This window comes from Atractosteus spatula, chromosome 16 (genome assembly GCF_055471065.1).
Source record: "Atractosteus spatula isolate fAtrSpa1 chromosome 16, fAtrSpa1.hap1, whole genome shotgun sequence".
Lineage (NCBI taxonomy): Eukaryota > Metazoa > Chordata > Actinopteri > Semionotiformes > Lepisosteidae > Atractosteus > Atractosteus spatula.
This window is the reverse complement of record NC_142721.1, coordinates 17,577,021-17,601,606: the sequence shown is the minus strand read 5'-3', so window position 1 is coordinate 17,601,606 and position 24,586 is coordinate 17,577,021. Positions and strand designations below refer to the sequence as shown.

The 24,586-nt window shown below is 52.2% G+C and overlaps 1 protein-coding gene across 2 annotated transcripts in view; it reads left to right on the top strand.

Annotated features, from left to right (window-relative positions):
- LOC148819720 (protein phosphatase 1 regulatory subunit 12A) overlaps positions 1-23,971 on the top strand; it is a 39,863-nt gene extending 15,892 nt beyond the window's left edge. Inside the window, exons 3-25 of one of the 2 annotated variants that reach the window (XM_088934892.1) lie at positions 1,072-1,190; positions 3,372-3,561; positions 7,117-7,261; positions 10,537-10,611; positions 10,695-10,780; positions 13,026-13,207; positions 14,462-14,562; positions 14,763-15,020; positions 15,790-15,872; positions 15,961-16,044; positions 16,484-16,585; positions 16,807-16,911; positions 17,000-17,090; positions 17,923-18,048; positions 18,137-18,257; positions 18,348-18,454; positions 18,548-18,619; positions 19,380-19,399; positions 19,826-19,910; positions 20,167-20,271; positions 20,366-20,416; positions 21,258-21,308; positions 22,195-23,971. In XM_088934892.1, the coding sequence (XP_088791018.1) occupies positions 1,072-1,190; positions 3,372-3,561; positions 7,117-7,261; positions 10,537-10,611; positions 10,695-10,780; positions 13,026-13,207; positions 14,462-14,562; positions 14,763-15,020; positions 15,790-15,872; positions 15,961-16,044; positions 16,484-16,585; positions 16,807-16,911; positions 17,000-17,090; positions 17,923-18,048; positions 18,137-18,257; positions 18,348-18,454; positions 18,548-18,619; positions 19,380-19,399; positions 19,826-19,910; positions 20,167-20,271; positions 20,366-20,416; positions 21,258-21,308; positions 22,195-22,281 (2,446 nt within the window). In that variant the 3' untranslated portion in view covers positions 22,282-23,971. Of the gene's footprint in view, positions 1-1,071; positions 1,191-3,371; positions 3,562-7,116; positions 7,262-10,536; positions 10,612-10,694; positions 10,781-13,025; positions 13,208-14,461; positions 14,563-14,762; positions 15,021-15,789; positions 15,873-15,960; positions 16,045-16,483; positions 16,586-16,806; positions 16,912-16,999; positions 17,091-17,922; positions 18,049-18,136; positions 18,258-18,347; positions 18,455-18,547; positions 18,620-19,379; positions 19,400-19,825; positions 19,955-20,166; positions 20,272-20,365; positions 20,417-21,257; positions 21,309-22,194 lie in introns of both variants that reach the window. The other variant, XM_088934893.1, reaches the window with a different exon arrangement.
- The last annotated feature ends 615 nt before the right edge of the window (positions 23,972-24,586 follow it).

Genomic DNA, 24,586 nt, shown 5'->3' with positions numbered 1-24,586 from the left:
GGGTGTGTGTAGCGGGTGTGTCTGTGTTGCAGGTACCTGCTCCAGCGGGGTGTGTGTAGCGGGGTGTGTGTAGCGGGGTGTGTGTAGCAGGGTGTGTGTAGCGGGGTGTGTGTAGCGGGTGTGTCTGTGTTGCAGGTACCTGCTCCAGTGGGGTGTGTGTAGCGGGGTGTGTGTAGCGGTGTGTGTCTGTGTTGCAGGTACCTGCTCCAGTGGGGTGTGTGTAGCGGTGTGTGTCTGTGTTGCAGGTACCTGCTCCAGCGGGGTGTGTGTAGCGGGGTGTGTGTAGCAGGGTGTGTGTAGCGGGTGTGTCTGTGTTGCAGGATCCTGCTCCAGCAGGGTGTGTGTAGCGGGGTGTGTGTAGCGGGTGTGTGTAGCGGGTGTGTCTGTGTTGCAGGTACCTGCTCCAGCGGGGTGTGTGTAGCGGGGTGTGTGTAGCGGGGTGTGTGTAGCAGGGTGTGTGTAGCGGGTGTGTCTGTGTTGCAGGATCCTGCTCCAGCGGGGTGTGTGTAGCGGGGTGTGTGTAGCAGGGTGTGTGTAGCGGGTGTGTCTGTGTTGCAGGTACCTGCTCCAGCGGGGTGTGTGTAGCGGGTGTGTGTAGCGGTGTGTGTCTGTGTTGCAGGTACCTGCTCCAGCGGGGTGTGTGTAGCGGGGTGTGTGTATCGGGTGTGTCTGTGTTGCAGGTACCTGCTCCAGCGGGGTGTGTGTAGCGGGTGTGTGTAGCGGGTGTGTCTGTGTTGCAGGTACCTACTCCAGCGGGGTGTGTGTAGCGGGGTGTGTGTAGCGGGGTGTGTCTGTGTTGCAGGATCCTGCTCCAGCGGGGTGTGTGTAGCGGGGTGTGTGTAGCGGGGTGTGTGTAGCGGGTGTGTGTAGCGGGTGTGTCTGTGTTGCAGGATCCTGCTCCAGTGGGGTGTGTGTAGCGGGGTGTGTGTAGCGGGTGTGTCTGTGTTGCAGGTACCTGCTCCAGCGGGGTGTGTGTAGCGGGTGTGTGTAGCGGGTGTGTCTGTGTTGCAGGTACCTGCTCCAGCGGGGTGTGTGTAGCGGGTGTGTGTAGCGGGTGTGTCTGTGTTGCAGGTACCTGCTCCAGCGGGGTGCGTGGGTGGGCTCTGTGAACAGCGAGGGGGAGCTGCCCCTGGACGTGTCCCAGGACGAGGCCATGACTCAGCTGCTGCAGGCCGAGCTCCGCAGGCAGGGTGAGTCCCTGAGCTGCCTGAGGGGTCCCCGCGCCTCCTCCCCTCTCTCCTCTCTCCTCTCTCCTCTCTCCCCTCTCCTTCTCCTCTCCCCTCTTTCTCCCCTTCTCTCCCCTCTCCTTCTCCTCTCCCCTCAATTTCAGTTCAAGGTGCTTCATTAGCATGACCAATGGGTACAATCAGTGTTGCCAGAGCAAATAAAAATAATAAAATTAACACGAAACAAAACAAAAAATAAAAGTAAAATAAAATCTACAGACATATTACAGACATTTACAACAAAGACATATCATTAAATATTGACATATACTGTAGGCGGCTGGAGCATTATTGGGAGACAGACTCACTGTTCCTCAGGCTGGGACAGGAGATCACATACTGGGCTGCCAGTTCAACTGAGTTCCCTCCTCCCTCTCCCAGTAGGATTGGACCCGTTGTGATTCTGGCTGGTGTGGGAACTCTGGGATTAGATTTCTGAATTTCGGGAAGAATGTTTCTCTAATCCCAGAGTATCTGTCACAGTGCAGTAGGAAGTGCACCTCTGTCTCTATTTCTCCCCGCTGGCAGTGGGAGCACAGCCTGTCCTCTCTGGCCAGGGTGTGGTCACTGAGCCTGTTCTTGTCAGGGTCTGTTTCTTTTTGCTGTTTCTTATCTTGGTCAAATATTCGGCTAGTGTGTATTGTCTGTTTAGGGTTCTGTAGCATTCTAGTTTATGTTGTGTTTGTGTGTGTGTGTCCCAGTGTGTGAGATATTGCTGTTTGATCTGTGCTGTGATGTGGTTGAGTCTGAGTTGTGGTGCTCTAGCAGTGCTGTCCTGATGCTGGTTAGTGTCGGTGTGGCTCAGGTCAGTGAGCCTCAGGACCAGCTGGCTCAGTGGGCTCTGTTTTGGGCTCAGCTCTTGGCTCAGCAGGGCTTTGTGGTGGTAGGAATTTTGGTCGCTGTTTTTTAAGTGTAGCCAATACTTTAATACTCTTTTCTGTATGTTTATCAATAGTGGGTACTGACCTAATTTGGCCCTGCACCCGTTGTCAGGTGTTTTTCTCTGCACACGGAGGATGTTTCTACAGATCTCCATGTGCAGAGTTTCTGTGGGGTGTTTGTCCCATTGAGTATAATCCTGGTCTGTGAGGGGACCCCACACTTCACTGCCGTATAGGGCAATGGGTTGGATTACACTTTCAAATATCTGGAGCCAGATTCTTGTTGGTGGGTTGATGTTGAAGAGCCTCCTTCTTATTGTGTAGAGAGTGCCTTCTCCCTCAGTGCCTTCGCTGCCAGGTCAAAACTCCCAGATGAGCTGATGGTGAGACCAAGATATGTGTAGCTGGATGTGTGCTCCAATGTGTTGTTGTTGACTGTGAATTTGTACCTGTTTCCCTGAGGTCTGGCTTTCTTCTGGAAAACCATAACTCTGGTCTTGTCCAGATTGACTGTCAGTGCCCAGGTCTGACAGTACTGCTCCAGCAGTGCCAGGCTCTGCTGCAGCCCCTGTTCTGTGGGCGACAGCAGGACCAGGTCATCTGCAGAGAGCAGGAACTTGATTTCTGTGTCGTGTAGTGTGAGACCAGGAGCTGCAGACTGTTCCAACATTCCTGCTAATTCATTGATATAGATATTGAACAGTGTTGGGCTCAGGCTGCAGCCCTGTCTCACCCCACGGCCTTGGGTGAAGAATTTGGTCCTTTTGTTTCCAATTTTCACTGCACATTTCCTCTCTGAATACATTGATTTAATTATGTTGTACACTTTGCCCCCTATGCCACTTTGGAGTAGTTTATAAAACAATCTTTCATGCCAAATCTAGTCAAAAGCTTTTTTGAAATCGACAAAGCAGATATTTTTCCTTTGTCTTTTTGGTAGATTTTTTTATTTGTATTTGGGAGCTATTGATAAGAGATTTTCAAAGTATGTTTGCCAGATTGTTCCATTTTGGATGGCCAATTCTCTCTCTCTCCCCTCTCTTTCTCCTCTCCCCTCTCTTTCCCCTCTCCCCTCTCCCCTCTCTTCCTCCTCTCTCCTTGCTTCTCTCCCCTCTTTCTCCCCTCTCCCCTCTCCCCTCTCCCCTCTCCTCTCCTCTCTCTCTTCTCCTCTGCCCTCTTTCTCCTCTCCCCTCACTCCTCTCCTCTGTCTCTCCCCTCTCTTTCTCCTCTCCCCTCACTCCTCTCCTCTGTCTCTCTCTCCCAGGTGTAGACGTGGACTCTGCTCGTCGGCAGGAGGAGAGCCTCATGCTGCAGGATGCCCTGGCTCTGCTGAGTCACTCTGGGGTCAGTGGGCTGACCGCTGTCCCTGGGGTCAGTGTGTTGACCCCCCATCCCAAGACGGGAGCTACAGCCCTGCATGTCGCTGCTGCCAAGGGCTACGTGGAGGTCCTGAAGTGAGTGAGAGGGAGAGGAGCACACAGGGACACACTGGTGTATTCGGACAGTCCCCTCTGTACCACACCGGTCACCTCACACAGGGACACACTGGTGTATTCAGACAGTCCCTCTGTACCACACCGGTCACCTCACACAGGGACACACTGGTGTATTCAGACAGTCCCTCTGTACCACACCGGTCACCTCACACAGGGACACACTGGTGTATTCAGACAGTCCCCTCTGTACCACACCGGTCACCTCACACAGGGACACACTGGTGTATTCAGACAGTCCCCTCTGTACCACACCGGTCACCTCACACAGGGACACACTGGTGTATTCAGACAGTCCCTCTGTACCACAGCGGTCACCTCACACAGGGACACACTGGTGTATTCAGACAGTCCCCTCTGTACCACACCGGTCACCTCACACAGGGACACACTGGTGTGTTCAGACAGTCCCCTCTGTACCACACCGGTCACCTCACATGGGTGCAGCCATGACACCACAGTCAACAGCTGCTCCAGCTCTGTCAAGGGCTGGGCCTGTACATCGTCAACGGCAGGACTAGAGGGGACTCTCTAGGCAGGTTCACCTACAGCTCAGCTCTGGGTAGCAGTGTGGTGGACTACGCCATCACCGACCTGGACCCCTCCTATATCAGTGCCTTCACTGTCAGGCCACAGACTCCTCTCTCCGACCACAGCCAGATCACACTCTACATGAAGAGAGCACACCAGCACAGAGACACACTGACACAGCCCAGCCTGCTGTACGACCTCAACCAGGTGTACAGATGGGACACAGACGGCCTAGACAGATACCAAAGAGCACGAAATTATTATTAACTACATTCCAAAACACTCTGTATCAAACCAACCAATCAAGGATAAATGTGGCCAAAAGAAACTATTCTTAACATCAAAACTAGGAAAAATTAACTAAAAATGAGCTCAAAAACAGCAGCAAAAGAAAAATGGTTTGACACAGAGTGATTTACGAGAAAATCTCAGGCCCCAAAACACAGACAATCACACAACGCAGCTCTGAGCCTAAGATACTGTGAGATGGTAAAACACTATAGACACACCCTTAAGAAGAAAAGAAACACACACATAAATGGACAACTCGAGTTGTCTATAAATTAAAAGTGCTTCTGGGAAAAATTGAATCATTTAAATAAATCAAAACCAAAAGAATTGGTCATTCAAAATGGATCAGACCCCAAACACTGTGACATTAGACCAAAACAACATACATGAAAATGGAAAATGTTTGAATCGTCTATAAAAGACAACCAAAACACCTTTGACTCTCCGATCAGAGAGCAGGAGCTAAGCCTGTGGCCAAGATGAGTCAACAACGAGATGCTGAGCCACAGCAGCTCGAAGTTGCAAGCTATTGCAACAAGCCCTGCTCAAACTTTGGAGCAGTACTGAACACCTGGGCACTGCCAGCCCATCTGGACCTAGAACAGGGGCTGCAGCAGAGCCTGGCACTGCTGGAGCAGCACTGTCAGACCTGGGCACTGCCAGCCCATCTGGACAAGACCAGAGTTATGGTTTTCCAGAAGAAAGCCAGACCTCAGGGAAACAGGTACAAATTCACACTCAATAACAACACATTGGAGCACACATCCAGCTACACATATCTCGGTCTCACCATCAGCTCACCTGGGAGTTTTGACCTGGCAGTGAAGGCACTGAGGGAGAAGGCACTCAGGGCTTTCTACACAATAAGGAGGCTCTTCAACATCAACCCACCAACAAGAATCTGGCTCCAAATATCTGAAAGTGTAATCCAACCCATTGCCCTATACGGCAGTGAAGTGTGGGGTCCCCTCTCAGACCAGGATTATACTCAATGGGACAAACACCCCACAGAAACTCTGCACATGGAGATCTGTAGAAACATCCTCAGTGTGCACAGAAAAACACCTAACAACGGGTGCAGGGCCGAATTAGGCCAGTACCTACTATTGATAAACATACAGAAAAGAATATTAAAGTATTGGCTACACCTAAAAACCAGCGACCAAAATTCCTACCACCACAAAGCCCTGCTGAGCCAAGAGCTGAGCCCAAAACAGAGCCCCCTGAGCCAGCTGGTCCTGAGGCTCACTGACCTGAGCCACACCGACACTAACCAGCATCAGGACAGCACTGCTAGAGCACCACAACCCAGACTCAACCACATCACAGCACAGATCAAACAGTAATATCTCACACACTGGGACACACACACACGGGCGGTGTGGTGGCTCTGTGGCTCAGGATCTGCGCCTGTGGCTGGAAGGTTGCCGGTTTGTATCCTGTGGCCGGCAGAGGAATCCTACTCCGTTGGGCCCCTGAGCAAGGCCCTGGAACCCAACTGCTCCAGGGGCGCCGTATAAATGGCTGACCCTCCGCTCTGATCCCCAGCTTCTCTCCCTGTCTGTGTGTCTGTGTCTCTCATAGAAAGCAAGTTGGGGTATGTGAAAAAGACAAATTCCTAATGCAAGAAATTGTATATGGCCAATAAAGCAATCTTAAACACAACATAAACTGGAATGCCACAGATCCCTAAACAGACAATACACACTAGCCGAATATTTAACCAAGATACAGTAAGTAACAGCAAAAAGAAACAGACCCTGACCACAGCCTGGCCATAGAGACTGGACACAGGCAGACCTGGCTGCCCAGACAGGACAGGCTCAGTGACCACAGCCTGGACAGAGAGGCTGGACACAGGCAGACCTGGCTGCCCAGACAGGACAGGCTCAGTGACCACAGCCTGGACAGAGAGGCTGGACACAGGCAGACCTGGCTGCCCAGACAGGACAGGCTCAGTGACCACAGCCTGGACACAGAGACTGGACACAGGCAGACCTGGCTGCCCAGACAGGACAGGCTCAGCTATAAAGACTGGACACAGGCAGACCTGGCTGCCCAGAGAGGACAGGCTCAGCTATAGAGACTGGACACAGACAGACCTGGCTGCCCAGAGAGGACAGGCTCAGCTATAGAGACTGGACACAGGCAGACCTGGCTGCCCAGAGAGGACAGGCTCAGCTATAGAGACTGGACACAGGCAGACCTGGCTGCCCAGAGAGGACAGGCTCAGCTATAGAGACTGGAGTAGTTCAAGTCTATGTCTGGAAACGGAAGAGTCTGGAGGAGTGTAAAGAGACACAGTAGAGGGAGGGAGAAGATCTGGCTGGTGTCAATGTGGGTTGGTACTGTCCTGGTTCTGGCTGGTATTAGTGCTTTTCTGGTTCTGACTTGGTTCTGGCTGGTGCTGGTGTGGCTCAGTACTGTCCTGGTTCTGGCTGGTGTCAGTACTGTTCTGGTTCTGGCTGGTGCTGGTGTGGCTCAGTACTGTCCTGGTTCTGGCTGCTGTCAGTACTGTCCTGGTTCTGGCTGGTGCTGGTGTGGCTCAGTACTGTCCTGGTTCTGGCTGCTGTTGGTACTGTCCTGGTTCTGGCTGGTTCTGGCTGGTGCTGGTGTGGCTCAGTACTGTCCTGGTCAGTGTGGGTGGTACCGAGTCTGGTTCTGGTGTCGGTGACGGGCTCCTGTGTCCTGCAGGGTTCTGCTGCAGTGCGGAGTGGACGTGGACGTCAGAGACAATGACGGCTGGACGCCCCTGCATGCAGCCGCCCACTGGGGGCAGCGAGAGGCCTGTAGGCTGCTGGCAGAGAGCCTGTGTGACATGGGGGCGCAGAACAACGTGGTGAGAGGGGCCGGGGGAGACTGGGTCTGAGGAGAGAGAGAGACTGGGTCTGTACCAGTCTGTGTTAGTGTGTAACTCCTGTCTGTCTGTGTTAAAGTGTGTCTGTAATGCCTGTGTCTGTCTGTGTTAATGTGTGTCTGTAACTCCTGTGTCTGTCTGTGTTAATGTGTGTCTGTAACTCCTGTGTCTGTCTGTGTTAATGTGTGTCTGTAATGCCTGTGTCTGTCTGTGTTAATGTGTGTCTGTATCTCCTGTGTCTGTCTGTGTTAATGTGTGTCTGTAACTCCTGTGTCTGTCTGTGTTAATGTGTGTCTGTATCTCCTGTGTCTGTCTGTGTTAATGTGTGTCTGTAACTCCTGTGTCTGTCTGTGTTAATGTGTGTCTGTATCTCCTGTGTCTGTCTGTGTTAATGTGTGTCTGTAACTCCTGTGTCTGTCTGTGTTAATGTTTGTCTGTAACTCCTGTCTGTCTGTGTTAATGTGTGTCTGTAACTCCTGTGTCTGTGTTAATGTGTGTCTGTAACGCCTGTGTCTGTCTGTTAATGTGTGTCTGTAATGCCTGTGTCTGTGTTAATGTGTGTCTGTAACTCCTGTGTCTGTCTGTGTTAATGTGTGTCTGTAACTCATGTGTCTGTCTGTGTTAATGTGTGTCTGTAACTCCTGTGTCTGTCTGTGTTAATGTGTGTCTGTAACTCCTGTGTCTGTCTGTGTTAATGTGTGTCTGTAATGCCTGTGTCTGTCTGTGTTAATGTGTCTGTAATGCATGTGTCTGTCTGTGTTAATGTGTGTCTGTAACTCCTGTCTGTCTGTGTTAATGTGTGTCTCTAACTCCTGTGTCTGTCTGTAACTCCTGTGTCTGTCTGTGTTAATGTGTCTGTAATGCATGTGTCTGTCTGTGTTAATGTGTGTCTGTAACTCCTGTGTCTGTCTGTGTTAATGTGTGTCTATAATGCCTGTCTGTCTGTGTTAATGTGTGTCTGTAACGCCTGTGTCTGTCTGTGTTAAAGTGTGTCTGTAACTCCTGTGTCTGTCTGTTAATGTGTGTCTGTAATGCCTGTGTCTGTGTTAATGTGTGTCTGTAACTCCTGTGTCTGTCTGTGTTAATGTGTGTCTGTATCTCCTGTGTGTCTGTGTTAATGTGTGTCTGTAACGCCTGTGTCTGTCTGTTAATGTGTGTCTGTAATGCCTGTGTCTGTGTTAATGTGTGTCTGTAACGCCTGTGTCTGTCTGTTAATGTGTGTTTGTAACTCCTGTGTCTGTCTGTGTTAATGTGTGTCTGTAACTCCTGTGTCTGTCTGTGTTAATGTGTGTCTGTAATGCCTGTGTCTGTCTGTGTTAATGTGTGTCTGTAATGCCTGTGTCTGTGTTAATGTGTCTGTAACTCCTGTGTCTGTCTGTGTTAGTGTGTCTGTATCTCCTGTGTGTCTGTGTTAATGTGTGTCTGTAATGCCTGTGTCTGTGTTAATGTGTGTCTGTAATGCCTGTGTGTCTGTGTTAATGTGTGTCTTTAACGCCTGTGTCTGTCTGTGTTAATGTGTGTCTTTAACGCCTGTGTCTGTCTGTGTTAATGTGTGTCTGTAATGCCTGTGTCTGTTAATGTGTGTCTGTAACGGCTGTGTCTGTCTGTGTTAATGTGTGTCTGTAATGCCTGTGTCTGTCTGTTAATGTGTGTCTGTAACTCCTGTGTCTGTCTGTGTTAATGTGTGTCTGTAACTCCTGTGTCTGTCTGTGTTAATGTGTGTCTGTAATGCCTGTGTCTGTTAATGTGTGTCTGTAACGGCTGTGGTTGTCTGTGTTAATGTGTGTCTGTAATGCCTGTGTCTGTCTGTTAATGTGTGTCTGTAACTCCTGTGTCTGTCTGTGTTAATGTGTGTCTGTAACTCCTGTGTCTGTCTGTTAATGTGTGTCTGTAACTCCTGTGTCTGTCTGTGTTAATGTGTGTCTGTAACTCCTGTGTCTGTCTGTGTTAATGTGTGTCTGTAACTCCTGTGTGTCTGTGTTAATGTGTGTCTGTAATGCCTGTGTCTGTCTGTGTTAATGTGTGTCTGTAACTCCTGTGTCTGTCTGTTAATGTGTGTCTGTAACGCCTGTGTCTGTCTGTTAATGTGTGTCTGTAATGCCTGTGTCTGTGTTAATGTGTGTCTGTAACTCCTGTGTCTGTCTGTTAATGTGTGTCTGTAATGCCTGTGTCTGTCTGTGTTAATGTGTGTTTGTAACTCCTGTGTCTGTCTGTTAATGTGTGTCTGTAATGCCTGTGTCTGTCTGTGTTAATGTGTGTCTGTAATGCCTGTGTCTGCCTGTGTTAATGTGTGTCTGTAATGCCTGTGTCTGTCTGTGTTAATGTGTGTCTGTAACTCCTGTGTCTGTCTGTGTTAATGTGTGTCTGTAACGCCTGTGTCTGTCTGTGTTAATGTGTGTTTGTAACTCCTGTGTCTGTCTGTTAATGTGTGTCTGTAATGCCTGTGTCTGCCTGTGTTAATGTGTGTCTGTAACTCCTGTGTCTGTCTGTGTTAATGTGTGTCTGTAATGCCTGTCTGTCTGTCTGTGTTAATGTGTGTCTGTAACTCCTGTGTCTGTCTGTGTTAATGTGTGTCTGTATCTCCTGTGTCTGTCTGTGTTAATGTGTGTCTGTAACTCCTGTGTCTGTCTGTGTTAATGTGTGTCTGTAACTCCTGTGTCTGTCTGTTAATGTGTGTCTGTAATGCCTGTGTCTGTGTTAATGTGTGTCTGTAACTCCTGTGTCTGTCTGTGTTAATGTGTGTCTGTAACTCCTGTGTCTGTCTGTTAATGTGTGTCTGTAACGCCTGTGTCTGTCTGTGTTAATGTGTGTCTGTAATGCCTGTGTCTGTCTGTGTTAATGTGTGTCTGTAATGCCTGTGTCTGCCTGTGTTAATGTGTGTCTGTAACTCCTGTGTCTGTCTGTGTTAATGTGTGTCTGTAATGCCTGTGTCTGTCTGTGTTAATGTGTGTCTGTAATGCCTGTGTCTGTCTGTGTTAATGTGTGTCTGTAACTCCTGTGTCTGTCTGTGTTAATGTGTGTCTGTAACTCCTGTGTCTGTCTGTGTTAATGTGTGTCTGTAATGCCTGTGTCTGTCTGTGTTAATGTGTGTCTGTAACTCCTGTGTCTGTCTGTGTTAATGTGTGTCTGTAACTCCTGTGTCTGTCTGTGTTAATGTGTGTCTGTAATGCCTGTGTCTGTCTGTGTTAATGTGTGTCTGTAACTCCTGTGTCTGTCTGTGTTAATGTGTGTCTGTAATGCCTGTGTCTGTCCCTCAGGCTCAGTCGCCCTTTGATGTGGCTGATGAGGATCTGGAGGATCTGCTGGAGGAGCTGCAGAAGAAACAGAGCGCTGTGAGTCTGCTTGCCTGCTGCCTGTTTCAGACAGCCAGGATCTTCACTCTGAATACTCTCTCATCTGTGTCTCTGCCCCTCAGCTGCGGTCGGAGAGACAGAAGGCACCTCTGTCCCCCCTCATCGAGACCAGCACCCCCTTCCAGAGCGCCCCAGCTCGCACACGCAGGTCAGCCTTGTGTCTCTCCAGCTCTGTCCACTCCCCTCTGATGTGTTTCACCTGTGCCCGATGTGTGTGTCTGATGTGTGTGTGTGTGGTGTGTGACTGATGTCTGATGTGTGTGTGTGGCGTGTGCCCAGTGTCTGGTGTGTGTGTGGCGTGTGCCCAGTATCTGGTGTGTGTGTGTGGCATGTGCCCAGTGTCTGGTGTGTGTGTGTGGCGTGTGCCCGGTGTCTGATGTGTGTGTGTGTGTGGCCTGTGCCTGGTATCTGATGTGTGTGTGTGTGGCCTGTGCCTGGTATCTGATGTGTGTGTGTGTGGCGTGTGCCCAGTGTCTGGTGTGTGTGTGTGGCGTGTGCCCAGTGTCTGGTGTGTGTGTGTGGCATGTGCCCGGTGTCTGGTGTGTGTGTGTGGCGTGTGACCGGTGTCTGATGTGTGTGTGTGTGGCGTGTGACCGGTGTCTGATGTGTGTGTGGCGTGTGACCGGTGTCTGATGTGTGTGTGTGGCGTGTGACTGGTGTCTGATGTGTGTGTGTGGTGTGTGACCGGTGTCTGATGTGTGTGTGTGTGGTGTGTGACCGGTGTCTGATGTGTGTGTGTGTGGCGTGTGCCCAGTGTCTGGTGTGTGTGTGTGGCATGTGCCCGGTGTCTGGTGTGTGTGTGTGGCGTGTGACCGGTGTCTGATGTGTGTGTGTGTGGCGTGTGACCGGTGTCTGATGTGTGTGTGGCGTGTGACCGGTGTCTGATGTGTGTGTGTGGTGTGTGACTGGTGTCTGATGTGTGTGTGTGTGGCGTGTGACTGGTGTCTGATGTGTGTGTGTGTGGCGTGTGACCGGTGTCTGATGTGTGTGTGTGGCGTGTGACCGGTGTCTGATGTGTGTGTGTGTGGCGTGTGCCCGGTGTCTGATGTGTGTGTGTGTGGCGTGTGCCCGGTGTCTGATGTGTGTGTGTGTGGCGTGTGACCGGTGTCTGATGTGTGTGTGTGTGGCGTGTGCCCGGTGTCTGATGTGTGTGTGTGTGACGTGTGACGGAGAGATGCCTGCCCTCCAGGGTGTCTGATGTGTGTGTGTGTGGCATGTGACCGGTGTCTGATGTGTGTGTGTGTGGCGTGTGACTGGTGTCTGATGTGTGTGTGGCGTGTGACCGGTGTCTGATGTGTGTGTGTGGCGTGTGACCGGTGTCTGATGTGTGTGTGTGGCGTGTGACTGGTGTCTGATGTGTGTGTGTGTGGCGTGTGACCGGTGTCTGATGTGTGTGTGTGGCGTGTGACCGGTGTCTGATGTGTGTGTGTGTGGCGTGTGACCGGTGTCTGATGTGTGTGTGTGTGGTGTGTGACGGAGAGATGCCTGCCCTCCAGGGTGTCTGATGTGTGTGTGTGTGGCGTGTGACCGGTGTCTGATGTGTATTTGTGTGTGGCGTGTGACTGGTGTCTGATGTGTGTGTGTGTGTGTGTGTGTGTGTGTGTGTGTGTGTGTGTGTGTGTGTGTGGCGTGTGACTGGTGTCTGATGTGTGTGTGGTGGCGTGTGACCGGTGTCTGATGTGTGTGTGTGTGGTGTGTGACGGAGAGATGCCTGCCCTCCAGGGTGTCTGATGTGTGTGTGTGTGACGTGTGACCGGTGTCTGATGTGTATTTGTGTGTGGCGTGTGACTGGTGTCTGATGTGTGTGTGTGTGTGTGTGTGTGTGTGTGTGTGTGTGTGTGTGTGTGTGTGTGTGTGTGACCGGTGTCTGATGTGTGTGTGTGTGGCGTGTGACTGGTGTCTGATGTGTGTGTGGTGGCGTGTGACCGGTGTCTGATGTGTGTGTGTGTGGTGTGTGACGGAGAGATGCCTGCCCTCCAGGGTGTCTGATGTGTGTGTGTGTGGCGTGTGACCGGTGTCTGATGTGTATTTGTGTGTGGCGTGTGACTGGTGTCTGATGTGTGTGTGTGTGTGTGTGTGTGTGTGTGTGTGTGTGTGTGGCGTGTGACCGGTGTCTGATGTGTGTATGTGTGGCGTGTGACTGGTGTCTGATGTGTGTGTGGTGGCGTGTGACCGGTGTCTGATGTGTGTGTGTGTGGCGTGTGACTGGTGTCTGATGTGTGTGTGGTGGCGTGTGACCGGTGTCTGATGTGTGTGTGTGTGGCGTGTGACGGAGAGATGCCTGTCCCCCAGGGTGTCTGTCCAGTGATCGCCTTGTCTGCTGGTGTCTGATTGGCTGTGTCTCTGTGTCGCCCTCACCGATTGGCTCCTGCACACTGCCGGCCCACCCCAAGGAGCTCCATCTCTCGTATGAGCAGCAAGGAGAAGATCTCCCTGCATGAGCGAGAGCGCCACGCCCCCCCCACATGGCAGCCCCCGCCCCCTGAGGACGAGGAGGAGGAGGGGGGTCCTGCTGGGGCCTCCAGCAGCTCCAGCTCCGAGCAGGAGAGCGAGTCTGAGAGCGACGCCGATTCAGGTGACTCTCTCACCTGCCTGCCTGTGTGTGTGTCTGTCTGTCTCTGTGTGTGTGTCTGTCTGTCCCTATGTGTGTGTCTGTCACTGTGTCTGTGTGTCTGTGTGTCTGTCTGTCTGTCTCTGTGTGTGTGTGTGTGTGTGTGTGTGTGTGTGTGTGTGTGTGTCTGTCTGTCTCTGTGTGTGTGTCTGTCTGTCCCTATGTGTGTGTCTGTCACTGTGTCTGTGTGTCTGTCTGTCTGTCTCTGTGTGTGTGTGTGTGTGTGTGTGTGTGTGTGTGTGTCTGTGTGTGTGTCTGTCTGTCCCTATGTGTGTGTCTGTCACTGTGTCTGTCTGTCTGTCTCTGTGTGTGTGTGTGTGTGTGTGTGTGTGTGTGTGTGTGTGTGTCTGTCTGTCTCTGTGTGTGTGTCTGTCCCTGTGTGTGTGTCTGTCACTGTGTCTGTGTGTCTGTCTGTCTGTCTCTGTGTGTGTGTCTGTCTCTGTGTGTGTGTGTCTGTCTGTCTGTCTCTGTGTGTGTGTGTGTGTCTGTCTCTGTGTGTGTGTCTGTCTGTCCCTGTGTGTGTGTCTGTCACTGTGTCTTGTCTGTCTGTCCCTGTGTGTGTGTCTGTCACTGTGTGTCTGTCACTGTATCTGTCCCTGTGTGTGTCTGTCTGTCACTGTGTGTGTCTGTCACTGTATCTGTCCCTGTGTGTGTGTCTGTCCCTGTGTGTGTGTCTGTCACTGTGTCTGTGTGTCTGTCACTGTATCTGTCACTGTGTGTGTCTGTCTGTCACTGTGTGTGTCTGTCACTGTATCTGTCACTGTGTGTGTCTGTCACTGTGTGTGTCTGTCTGTCACTGTATCTGTCACTGTGTGTGTCTGTCACTGTATCTGTCCCTGTGTGTGTCTGTCACTGTGTGTGTCTGTCTGTCACTGTATCTGTCACTGTGTGTGTCTGTCACTGTATCTGTCCCTGTGTGTCTGTCTGTCACTGTGTGTGTCTGTCACTGTATCTGTCCCTGTGTGTGTCTGTCACTGTGTGTGTCTGTCTGTCACTGTATCTGTCACTGTGTGTGTGTCTGTCACAGTATCTGTCATTGTGTGTCTGTCTGTCACTGTGTCTGTCACTGTGCGTGTCTGTCTGTCACTGTGTGTGTCACAGTGTGTCTGTCGCTGTGTCTGCCTGTCACAGTGTGTGTCTGTCGCTGTCCTAACTACTAATACGCTCACGATAAAAGAGACCCAAAACCTCAGGTGAATCATTTTCCTTTTTCTCCAGAAAAAGCCAAGACCCGTGAGATCATCAACAACCTCAACAACAAGCTCCACAGCCCCGCCCTCCCTGGTGTCTCCACGGCAACAAGCAGTCCTGGCAGGAAGGTGAGTGGTGAACTCACTCTGGCTGGGGGCGGAGCTAGTGTAATTGGTCCCTGATTGGTTAAATGATTTCGAATTTACCTCACCTCATTCTCTCTACGCTTGTCTGTAAGGTTTTCACGCAATGCAGCTCCTCTCCCAGTCCTGTGTGTCTCTCCCGTCTCTCAGCTTGTCTCAGACTATTAAAACTCCCTGATGTACAGGTCCCCTCCGCCCCCAAGGTGACTGACCCCCCCGGGAAGCCTCCTATAGCATCCAGAGCAGCGGAAGGGGACAGGCAAGACCACACAGTGCCCCCAGGCGGCTGGAGGACCTTACACAAGACAGGCAGCTCGGGTGCTCTTGGGGTAGCAGGGCTTGCAGGGGGTAACCGAGAGCTGAGCACGACCCTGGATTCCTCCCACAGGGTGACGCGCTCTGCCTCCAGCCCTCGGCTCAGCAGCACAGACTCCGACAGCAGGGTACGGCAGCACACCTGTCTGACACACACACCTGTATATACTGTATACATAAATACACACACCTGTTCATACTGTATACATAAATACACTGACACAGGAAACACACCTGTCTGACACACACACACCTGTACATACTATATACATAAATACACTGACACAGGAAACACACCTGTCTGACACACACCTGTACATACTGTATACACAAATACACTGACACAGGAAACACACCTGTCTGACACACACCTGTATATACTGTATACATAAATACACTGACACAGGAAACACACCTGTCTGACACACACCTGTCCATACTGTATACACAAATACACTGACACAGGAAACACACCTGTCTGACACACACCTGTTTATACTGTATACACAAATACACTGACACAGGAAACACACCTGTCTGACACACACACCTGTACATACTATATACATAAATACACTGACATAGGAAACCTACCTGTCTGACACACACACCTGTCCATACTGTATACATAAATACACTGACACAGGTAACACACCTGTCTGACACACACCTGTACATACTGTATACACAAATACACTGACATAGGAAACACACCTGTCTGACACACACCTGTACATACTGTATACATAAATACACTGACACAGGTAACACACCTGTCTGACACACACACCTGTCCATACTGTATACACAAATACACCGACACAGGTAACACACCTGTCTGACACTTGCGTGCGATTGCTCTGGGCTCTTCGGAAACAGGTGTTTTTGCCTCTGCAGGAGCCCAGGCTGGCTCGTGTTCCCCCCACGCCTGCCCGCCGTCTCTTCAGTGTCTCGGACAGCAGCCAGGACACCTCGAGCAGGTAAACCGGACAGGGGGCGCCGCTGCGCTGTGGTTTTGTCCCTGGCGTGTTTCTGATCGGGGGTGTGTCCCTTCTCTCCCTCCTTCAGCGGTTCGCTGGCCCGGAGCTCCTCGTACACGCGACGCCTCCTCAGCCAATCCGGGAGCGACTCCTCCCCCGCCGTGCCACGCAGGTCAGTCCATGGGGCATGACGAAGGTGGGCTGGCCTCGACTGGTCGGCTCTGAGCTGAACTGGGTTCTATGCTGGACTCAGTAGACCTAGTCAGGACTGGACTGGGGGATGAACTGGGCTCAACTGGTTGGGTCTGACCTGAAGTGGGCTCTGTGATGGATTGAGTGGACCTACTCTGGACTGGACTGGGGCTGAGCTGTCCTAAACTGGTCTGGTCTGAGCTGGGTTGGGGCTGAGCTTAGTTTGACAAGAGGCTTGCTCAGGGCTTAACTGGGCTGGATCATTGTGGAGCTAGATTGGACTGGAAAGTCATAACCTGCTGATTCCAGCTTTTCTGCAGCAGACAGGATTGGTTCACCTGTGGGCGTGCACCTGTGCTGTGCACCTGTGGCAGATCAGGGTGTGGCTGGGCTGTGCTGATCTTCTGCTCTTCCCTCAGCTCCTCCTTTGGGCGCAGACCAGACATCTCCACGGCAACCTCCGTGACCACGGCAACCCCCTCTTCCGCCCTCAACCGCCCGAACAGCCTCTTGGCACAGAGGTACTGGACTATAGCCAACATATTCCCAGATCTCCCAGGGTGTTGTGTTAGGTCTTCCAGCAGCCAGAGGGCGCTATGCGATCCAGCCTCTCCCCTTCCATTGCTCCGTATGCTGTATTGGGCTACTGCATGTGATGTTGCTAACTCCACTCGTCACTTGGTAGCTGTAAAATTGAGGGCGCTTTCTAACCAGTGTTTCCCATGTTCCTCCACTCCTCTAGACTGGTCCCTGAACAGGCAGACAGGAAGGAGCCTGTTTCCGTGATAACAACCTCAACCACAAGCACCACGACAGCAGGCCAGGGCGAGGCCAAAGAGAGGCGCAGGTGAGGTGGGCAGGAAGTGACCTCGTGGTGTGCCCTCCACGGCTCCCCTGTGCTCCGCTCTGAGCTCGGTTCTGTTGGTGCTGTGCAGGTCCTACCTGACGCCAGTGCGGGACGAGGAGGCTGAGGCTCAGAGAAGGGCCAAGTCCAGAGACGCTCGGCGGACCCGCCGCTCCACTCAGGTACCGCAACCCGACCGGCCCAGAGCCCGTTGAATCGCACACAGCAGTTCAGCACTGGGGCTGGGGACAGGCAGACAGGTGAACCCAGGTACAAGCTCAGACAAGAGTACGGGTGAGCTCAGACAGGTGTACTGGTGAGCTCAGACAGGTGTTCGGGTGAGCTCAGACAGGTGTTCGGGTGAGCTCAGACAGGAGTACAGGTGAGCTCAGACAGGAGTACGGGTGAGCTCAGACAGGTGTACTGGTGAGCTCAGACAGGTGTACTGGTGAGCTCAGACAGGAGTACAGGTGAGCTCAGACAGGTGTACTGGTGAGCTCAGACAGGTGTTCGGGTGAGCTCAGACAGGAGTACAGGTGAGCTCAGACAGGAGTACGGGTGAGCTCAGACAGGTGTTCGGGTGAGCTCAGACAGGAGTACGGGTGAGCTCAGACAGGTGTACTGGTGAGCTCAGACAGGAGTACGGGTGAGCTCAGACAGGAGTACAGGTGAGCTCAGACAGGAGTACGGGTGAGCTCAGACAGGTGTTCGGGTGAGCTCAGACAGGAGTACGGGTGAGCTCAGACAGGTGTACGGGTGAGCTCAGACAGGAGTACGGGTGAGCTCAGACAGGAGTACGGGTGAGCTCAGACAGGTGTTCAGGTGAGCTCAGACAGGAGTACGGGTGAGCTCAGACAGGTGTTCAGGTGAGCTCAGACAGGAGTACGGGTGAGCTCAGACAGGTGTTCAGGTGAGCTCAGGTGTTCGGGTGAGCTCAGACAGGAGTACGGGTGAGCTCAGACAGGAGTACGGGTGAGCTCAGGTATATGACTGCATATGCTTGGTGTGTTTCAGGGTGTGACACTGACTGACCTGCAGGAGGCAGAGAAGACGGCGAAGACGGAGCAGAAAGAACGCGAGAAGAAGAAAGAGGACGAGGAGGAGAAGGAGAGAGAGGGCAGGCAGAGGCGAGGAGAGGAGGTGTGTGAAGGGCAGGAGTCTGGCAGGGTGCAGGGAGAGACCTGACAGCAGAGGTCACTAAGCCTGCTGATGGTGTCTTTTTGTCCAGGAGGTCAGCTGGAGGTCCCGGATCGCCACGCTGCAGAAGTCGGACCTCCTGGGCCTGACCAGCCCGAGCGGAGCAGGCCGACCCACCCGGGCCCCAGCCTCACTGGTCTCAGAGGGGAGAGGTAGGACATAGTCTTGTCCTCTGTCTATGTGCCACTGTCCCTCTTCTACTCTTCTCTGCGACTGGCTCTTCTCTGCTGCATGTTCCCCAGACGGCCAGCAGGGCGGCGCCAGTGAGAGTGAGGAGCGGATGGGGGTGGCAGAGAGGCGAAGAGCTCGGGCAAGGAGGAGAGTAGCCCTGGGGCTCCACATCGGAGAGGTGAGTGAGTGGGGGGCGCGGAGAGAGGGGTGGGGAGGAGGGGCGCTGAGAGAGGAGATTTTCTGTGTCACTAATACCTCCTTGTGTTTTTAGAGTGACCTCTGTGACAATGAACCCGGTGGGGAGGAGGAAGTGGGGGGCAGCGTGCAGGACCCTGAAATACTGGTCAGTATGTCTGTCTGTCTCTGTCTGTGTCCACCCTGTGTCCCTCTCTCAGTCTCGGCCCTGTGCTGTGGGCAGTATGTCCCTGTGTCCACCCTGTGTCCCTTTCTTAGTCTCAGCCCTGTGCTGTGGGCAGTGTGACTCTGTGTCCCTCTCTCAGTCTCAGCCCTGTGCTGTGGTCAGTGTAACTCTGTGTCCACCCTGTGTCCCTCTCTCAGTCTTGGCCCTGTGCTGTGTGCAGTGTGACTCTGTGTCCACCCTGTGTCCCTCTCTTAGTCTCAGCCCTGTGCTGTGGGCAGTGTGACTCTGTGTCCCTCTCTCAGTCTCAGCCCTGTGCTGTGGGCAGTGTGACTCTGTGTCCACCCTGTGTCCCTCTCTCAGTCTCAGCCCTGTGCTGTGGGCAGTGTGACTCTGTGTCCCTCTCTCAGTCTCAGCCCTGTGCTGTGTGCAGTGTGACTCTGTGTCCACCCTGTGTCCCTCTCTCAGTCTCGGCCCTGTGCTGTGGGCAGTGTGACTCTGTGTCCCTCTCTCAGTCTCGGCCCTGTGCTGTGGGCAGTGTGACTCTGTGTCCACCCTGTGTCCCTCTCTCAGTCTCGGCCCTGTGCTGTGGGCAGTGTGACTCTGTGTCCACCCTGTGTCCCTCTCTCAGTCTCAGCCCTGTGCTGTGTGCAGTGTGACTCTGTGTCCACCCTGTGTCCCTCTCTCAGTCTCGGCCCTGTGCTGTGTGCAAACACTGATCTGCTCCCCTCCTTTCTCTCTGCAGGCTGACAGATTCAACAGACGGTGAGTAACAGTTTTCTTTCTGTAGGTCCTTCCTGCATGTCAGGCTGTGACAGGGTGAACCCCAGGGGTACCTGTGTGTCTCTCAGGCTGTGACAGGGTGAACCCCAGGGGTATCTGTGTGCCGATCCTCATTGTGTGTCCCTCAGGCTGTGACAGGATGAACCCCAGGGGTACCCCAGGGGTACAGAGGGGGTGTCATGCAGTGTATTTTGGGATTAGTTTCACTGTCCCGCTGCTCCCAGTAGGAGTGTTGAGTGGGTTCTGTAATGTGTTGCTCGGCTTGGTGCTGTGTGAGCAGTGCTGACCTGCGTCTGGCCCTGCTGAGGCTGGCTGAGGCTCTGCTCTCTGGGCTCAGCAGTACCCCCAACTGGACAGATAAGAGCAGAAACCTCCACATGACGTCCCTCCTGCCGCTCTGTCTCTCAGGCTCGGCTCCTCCGCCAATGACTGCTGTAGCCGTGGCCCTGCCCTCTGCGCAGACCCCGCCTCCGACACCAAGGACTACAGGAAGGTGGGAGGAGCGTCGCGGGACTACAGTTCCCAGAGGGCCGGCTGGTGGGGGGAGGATGCTGTGATGTGAATTAGGGCCTTCCCTTTCTCCGCCACTCCCTACGCTTTCCTTTCCTTCTCAGCGCGTCTGTCCGCGTGCCTCTTGGCTTGGACTGGGACGCAGGTCTGAGTGTGAATGTGTCGCTGTGCTTTGGGTGGGCGTGTGTGTGAGAGGGAGGGCGGAGCAGAGTCTCATGGCGCCGTGTCTGTGTGCGCAGCTGTTCGAGAAGCTGTCCCAGGAGAACTCCCAGCTGCAGGCCCAGCTCCAGGACACCCAGCGACTCATCAGCCAGACCCGCCTGGACCTGGACAAGGCCACTCAGGTCCCGGCGTCCCCTGTCCGAGCTGTAGTAGCATTGCCATAGTAACTCTGCCCTGTGACGCCCATGCTAACGTACACCACCCCTCTCTCCACAGAGACAGGAGCGCTTCGCGGACTGCACTGCTCTCCTGGAGCTGGAGAGAAAGGTGAGGGAGAGGAGACAGGAAATAGGAGATACTCCAGTCCACATGTCATGTCAGGTCAAGCGTTACCACCAATCACAGCAAAGACCTGGGGGCTGGGGCGGGTCAAGCTTTTCCACCAATCACAGCAAAGACACGTGTGTTAGGGCGGGGTCAAGCCTTTCCACCAATCACAGCAAAGACACGTGTGTTAGGGCGGTGTCAAGCCATTCCACCAATCACAGCAAAGAGACCTGGGGGCTAGAGCAGGATTTTGCCTTTCCACCAATCACAGCAATCCACAGCTGGCATCCCCGTGAAGCCCAGCAGGTGTGAGCCTGGTCAGTACCTGGATGGGAGACTCCTGGGAAAGCTGAGGCTGCTGCTGGAAGAGGTGTTAGTGGGGCCAGTAGGGGGTGCTCACCCTGCGGTCTGTCTGGGTCCTAGTGCCCCAGTATAGTGACGGGGACACTATACTGTAAACAGGCGCCGTCCTTCGGATGAGACGTGAAACCCAGGTCCTGACTCTCTGTGGTCATTAAAATTCACAGGGCGTCTCTCAAGAAGAGTAGGGGTGTTACCCCGGTGTCCTGGCCATCCCATCCCAGTCCACACTTCTTTGCTGTGATTGGCAGGTTGTCTCCAACATCAGCTCTGTTTTCTAATTGGTTCTCAGGTTGGTTCCACTCACAGCCCTCTGTGTTTGTGCTGTGATTGGCTGTGTTTGTGCTGTGATTGTGTTTGTGCTGTGATTGTGTTTGTGCTGTGATTGGCTGTGTTTGTGCTGTGATTGTGTTTGTGCTGTGATTGGCTGTGTTTGTGCTGTGATTGGCTGTCGGGGCCTGAATCATCTGTGTCTCTGCAGGAGCGACGGATGCTGGAGAAGCGGATCTCAGAGCTGGAGGAGGAACTGAAGGTCAGATCCAGATCACATTCAAACACCTTTACTGCCATCACTGTCACCAAAGCAAGAACAATAATTACACTTTTACAGGCATTTACAATAAAAAAAGCATTGAGAGTCAGGCTCACTATTCCTCAGGCTGGGACAGGAGATCACGCACTGTATTATTATAGAGAGGCAGGCTCACTGTCTGTTCCTCAGGCTGGAACAGGAGATCACACACTGTATTATTACTGAGAGACAGGCTCACTGTCTGTTCCTCAGGCTGGGACAGGAGATCACACACTGTATTATTATTATTGAGAGACAGGCTCACTGTCTGTTCCTTAGGCAGGGACAGGAGATCACACACTGTATTATTATTATTGAGAGACAGGCTCACTGTCTGTTCCTCAGGCTGGGACAGGAGATCACACACTGTATTATTATTATTGAGAGACAGGCTCACTGTTCCTCAGGCTGTGACAGGAGATCACACACTGTATTATTATTATTGAGAGACAGACTCACTGTTCCTCAGGCTGTGACAGGAGATCACACACTGTATTATTATTATTGAGAGACAGGCTCACTGTTCCTCAGGCTGTGACAGGAGATCACACACTGTATTATTATTATTGAGAGACAGACTCACTGTTCCTCAGGCTGTGACAGGAGATCACACACTGTATTATTATTATTGAGAGATAGGCTCACTGTCTGTTCCTCAGGCTGGGACAGGAGATCACACACTGTATTATTATTCTATAGTAATATAGTGGTATAGAGGACAGGGACTGGGTCAGTGCTGTAGTGGACGGGGGTGGGGTCAGTGTGTATTGATCTGTCTCTGGGTCAGTGCTGTAGTGGACAGGCGTCAGATCAGTATGTGTTGACCAGTATGTGTCTCTTGCCCCAGGTGCTGGGAGATCTGAAGTCGGATAACCTGCGTCTGAAGGACGAGAACGGTGCTCTGATCCGCGTCATCAGCAAGCTGTCCAAGTAGAGGGAGGGTCCCCTCCACCACAGTGCCAAAGGAGGAACACACGGAGCACCAGCACCTGACCTTTCACCCTAACTGACTCATGGCAAATAAGACACTGTTGACACAAGCATTCCATTCTGTCCTGGAGGCTCCTACTGCTCCTCACCTGACAGTGTGTCCGATCACTTGATCAATCGTGCTGATTGTCTGTTCTGCCCATCAGCAGGCCTCCTCCTGTGGCTGAGCTACCAAAGCATGAGACTGTGTGTGTGGGACCGACAGTGTGTGACTGTCAGTGTGTGACCATCTGTGTGTAACCATCTGTGTGGGACTGTGTGTGTGTGACCATCTATGTGACCGTGTGTGTGGGACTGTCAGTGTGGGGCTGTGTGTGTGTGTGACCGTCTGTGTGGGACCATCTATGTGACCGTGTGTGTGGGACTGTCAGTGTGTGACCGTCAGTGTGGGACCATCTGTGTGTGACCGTCAGTGTGGAACCGTGTGTGTGTGGGACTGTCAGTGTGGGGCTGTGTGTGGGACTGTCAGTATGGCTATCTGGAGTGAGGTACTGTAGGTGTGTGTTTGTAGACCTGGGACTGCGAAAGGTCTAAACCATGAGCCAGTTCTTCAAACAGCTCTGTGTAGACCAGTACAGCCCAGTGTACCCTGTACACACCAGTACAGATCTGTATTCCAACTGCAGATCAGAAAACACCATACTGTATATATCTGTATGAGGCAATATCCTGTAAAGGCCAATATGAACTAGTACACCAGCACAGACCAATGCTTCCAATTAGACTAGACCTAAGAAGACATGTTCTTCTGCTCCTCACCAAGTCCTACATTTTGGATTTGAATTCCAGTTTCCACAGTGCACCAAAGAGAGGAAAATACATTCAGAGCAACAGGCTTCACTCATACCAACATCATATGAAAATATCTCAGTCCAGCTCATCTGTAACTTCACACTAACACTCCCTCATCAGAGCTGGAGATACTGTAGACACTCAGTCCAGCTCCTCTGTAACTTCACACTAACACTCCCTCATCAGAGCTGTAGATACTGTAGACACTCAGTCCAGCTCATCTGTAACTTCACACTAACACTCCCTCATCAGAGCTGTAGATACTGTAGACACTCAGTCCAGCTCATCTGTAACTTCACACTAACACTCCCTCATCAGAGCTGTAGATACTGTAGACACTCAGTCCAGCTCCTCTGTAACTTCACACTAACACTCCCTCATCAGAGCTGTAGATACTGTAGACACTCAGTCCAGCTCCTCTGTAACTTCACACTAACACTCCCTCATCAGAGCTGTAGATACTGTAGAGACACTCAGTCCAGCTCATCTGTAACTTCACACTAACACTCCCTCATCAGCTTTGTGTCATACCTCAGTGTTAAGGTCAAAGGTCATTGCACAATGTCACAGATTAATTTTTTAAAACTAATATGCAATTATCCATTTATAATTATTTGTCCTTATTAATATTATTTTTACTTTTAGTTTGTCTAAAAATGCTGTTTTCTTTTACACAATGGAGGAAGTGTAGTATATATAAATGTATAACTGTACAAATATTATAAATAGCAGCCTTATAAAATGAAACAAGTACTTTGTTTTCTTAATATTTTCCACATTTTCTAATATATAAAACCGCTGTCACCCCAGCAGCACTTGATAATAAAGATGAGTGTTTGTCACCTGTAGTTGGACTGTGTGACTTCTCCTCAACTTGTGTCTCTCCTTCCCTGAGTGTCGGGCTGTGTTTGTCTCTGTCCCTGTGTATCAGACTGTGTGTCTCTGTCCCTGAGTGTCGGGCTGTGTGTGTCTCTGTCCCTGAGTGTCAGGCTGTGTGTCTCTGTCCCTGAGTGTCGGTGTGTGTGTCTCTGTCCCTGAGTGTCAGGCTGTGTCTCTGTCCCTGAGTGTCAGTGTGTGTGTCTCTGTCCCCGAGTGTCAGGCTGTGTGTCTCTTTCCCTGTGTATCAGACTGTGTGTCTCTGTCCCTGAGTGTCAGGCTGTGTTTCTGTCCCCGAGTGTCGGTGTGTGTGTCTCTGTCCCTGAGTGTCGGGCTGTGTTTCTGTCCCTGAGTGTCGGTGTGTGTGTCTCTGTCCCCGAGTGTCGGTGTGTGTCTCTGTCCCTGAGTGTCGGGCTGTGTTTCTGTCCCTGAGTGTCGGTGTATGTGTCTCTGTCCCTGAGTGTCGGGCTGTGTTTCTGTCCCCGAGTGTCGGTGTGTGTGTCTCTGTCCCTGAGTGTCGGTGTGTGTGTCTCTGTCCACAAGGGCCACTACAGTAGGGCCAGAGCACAACAGCTAAACAG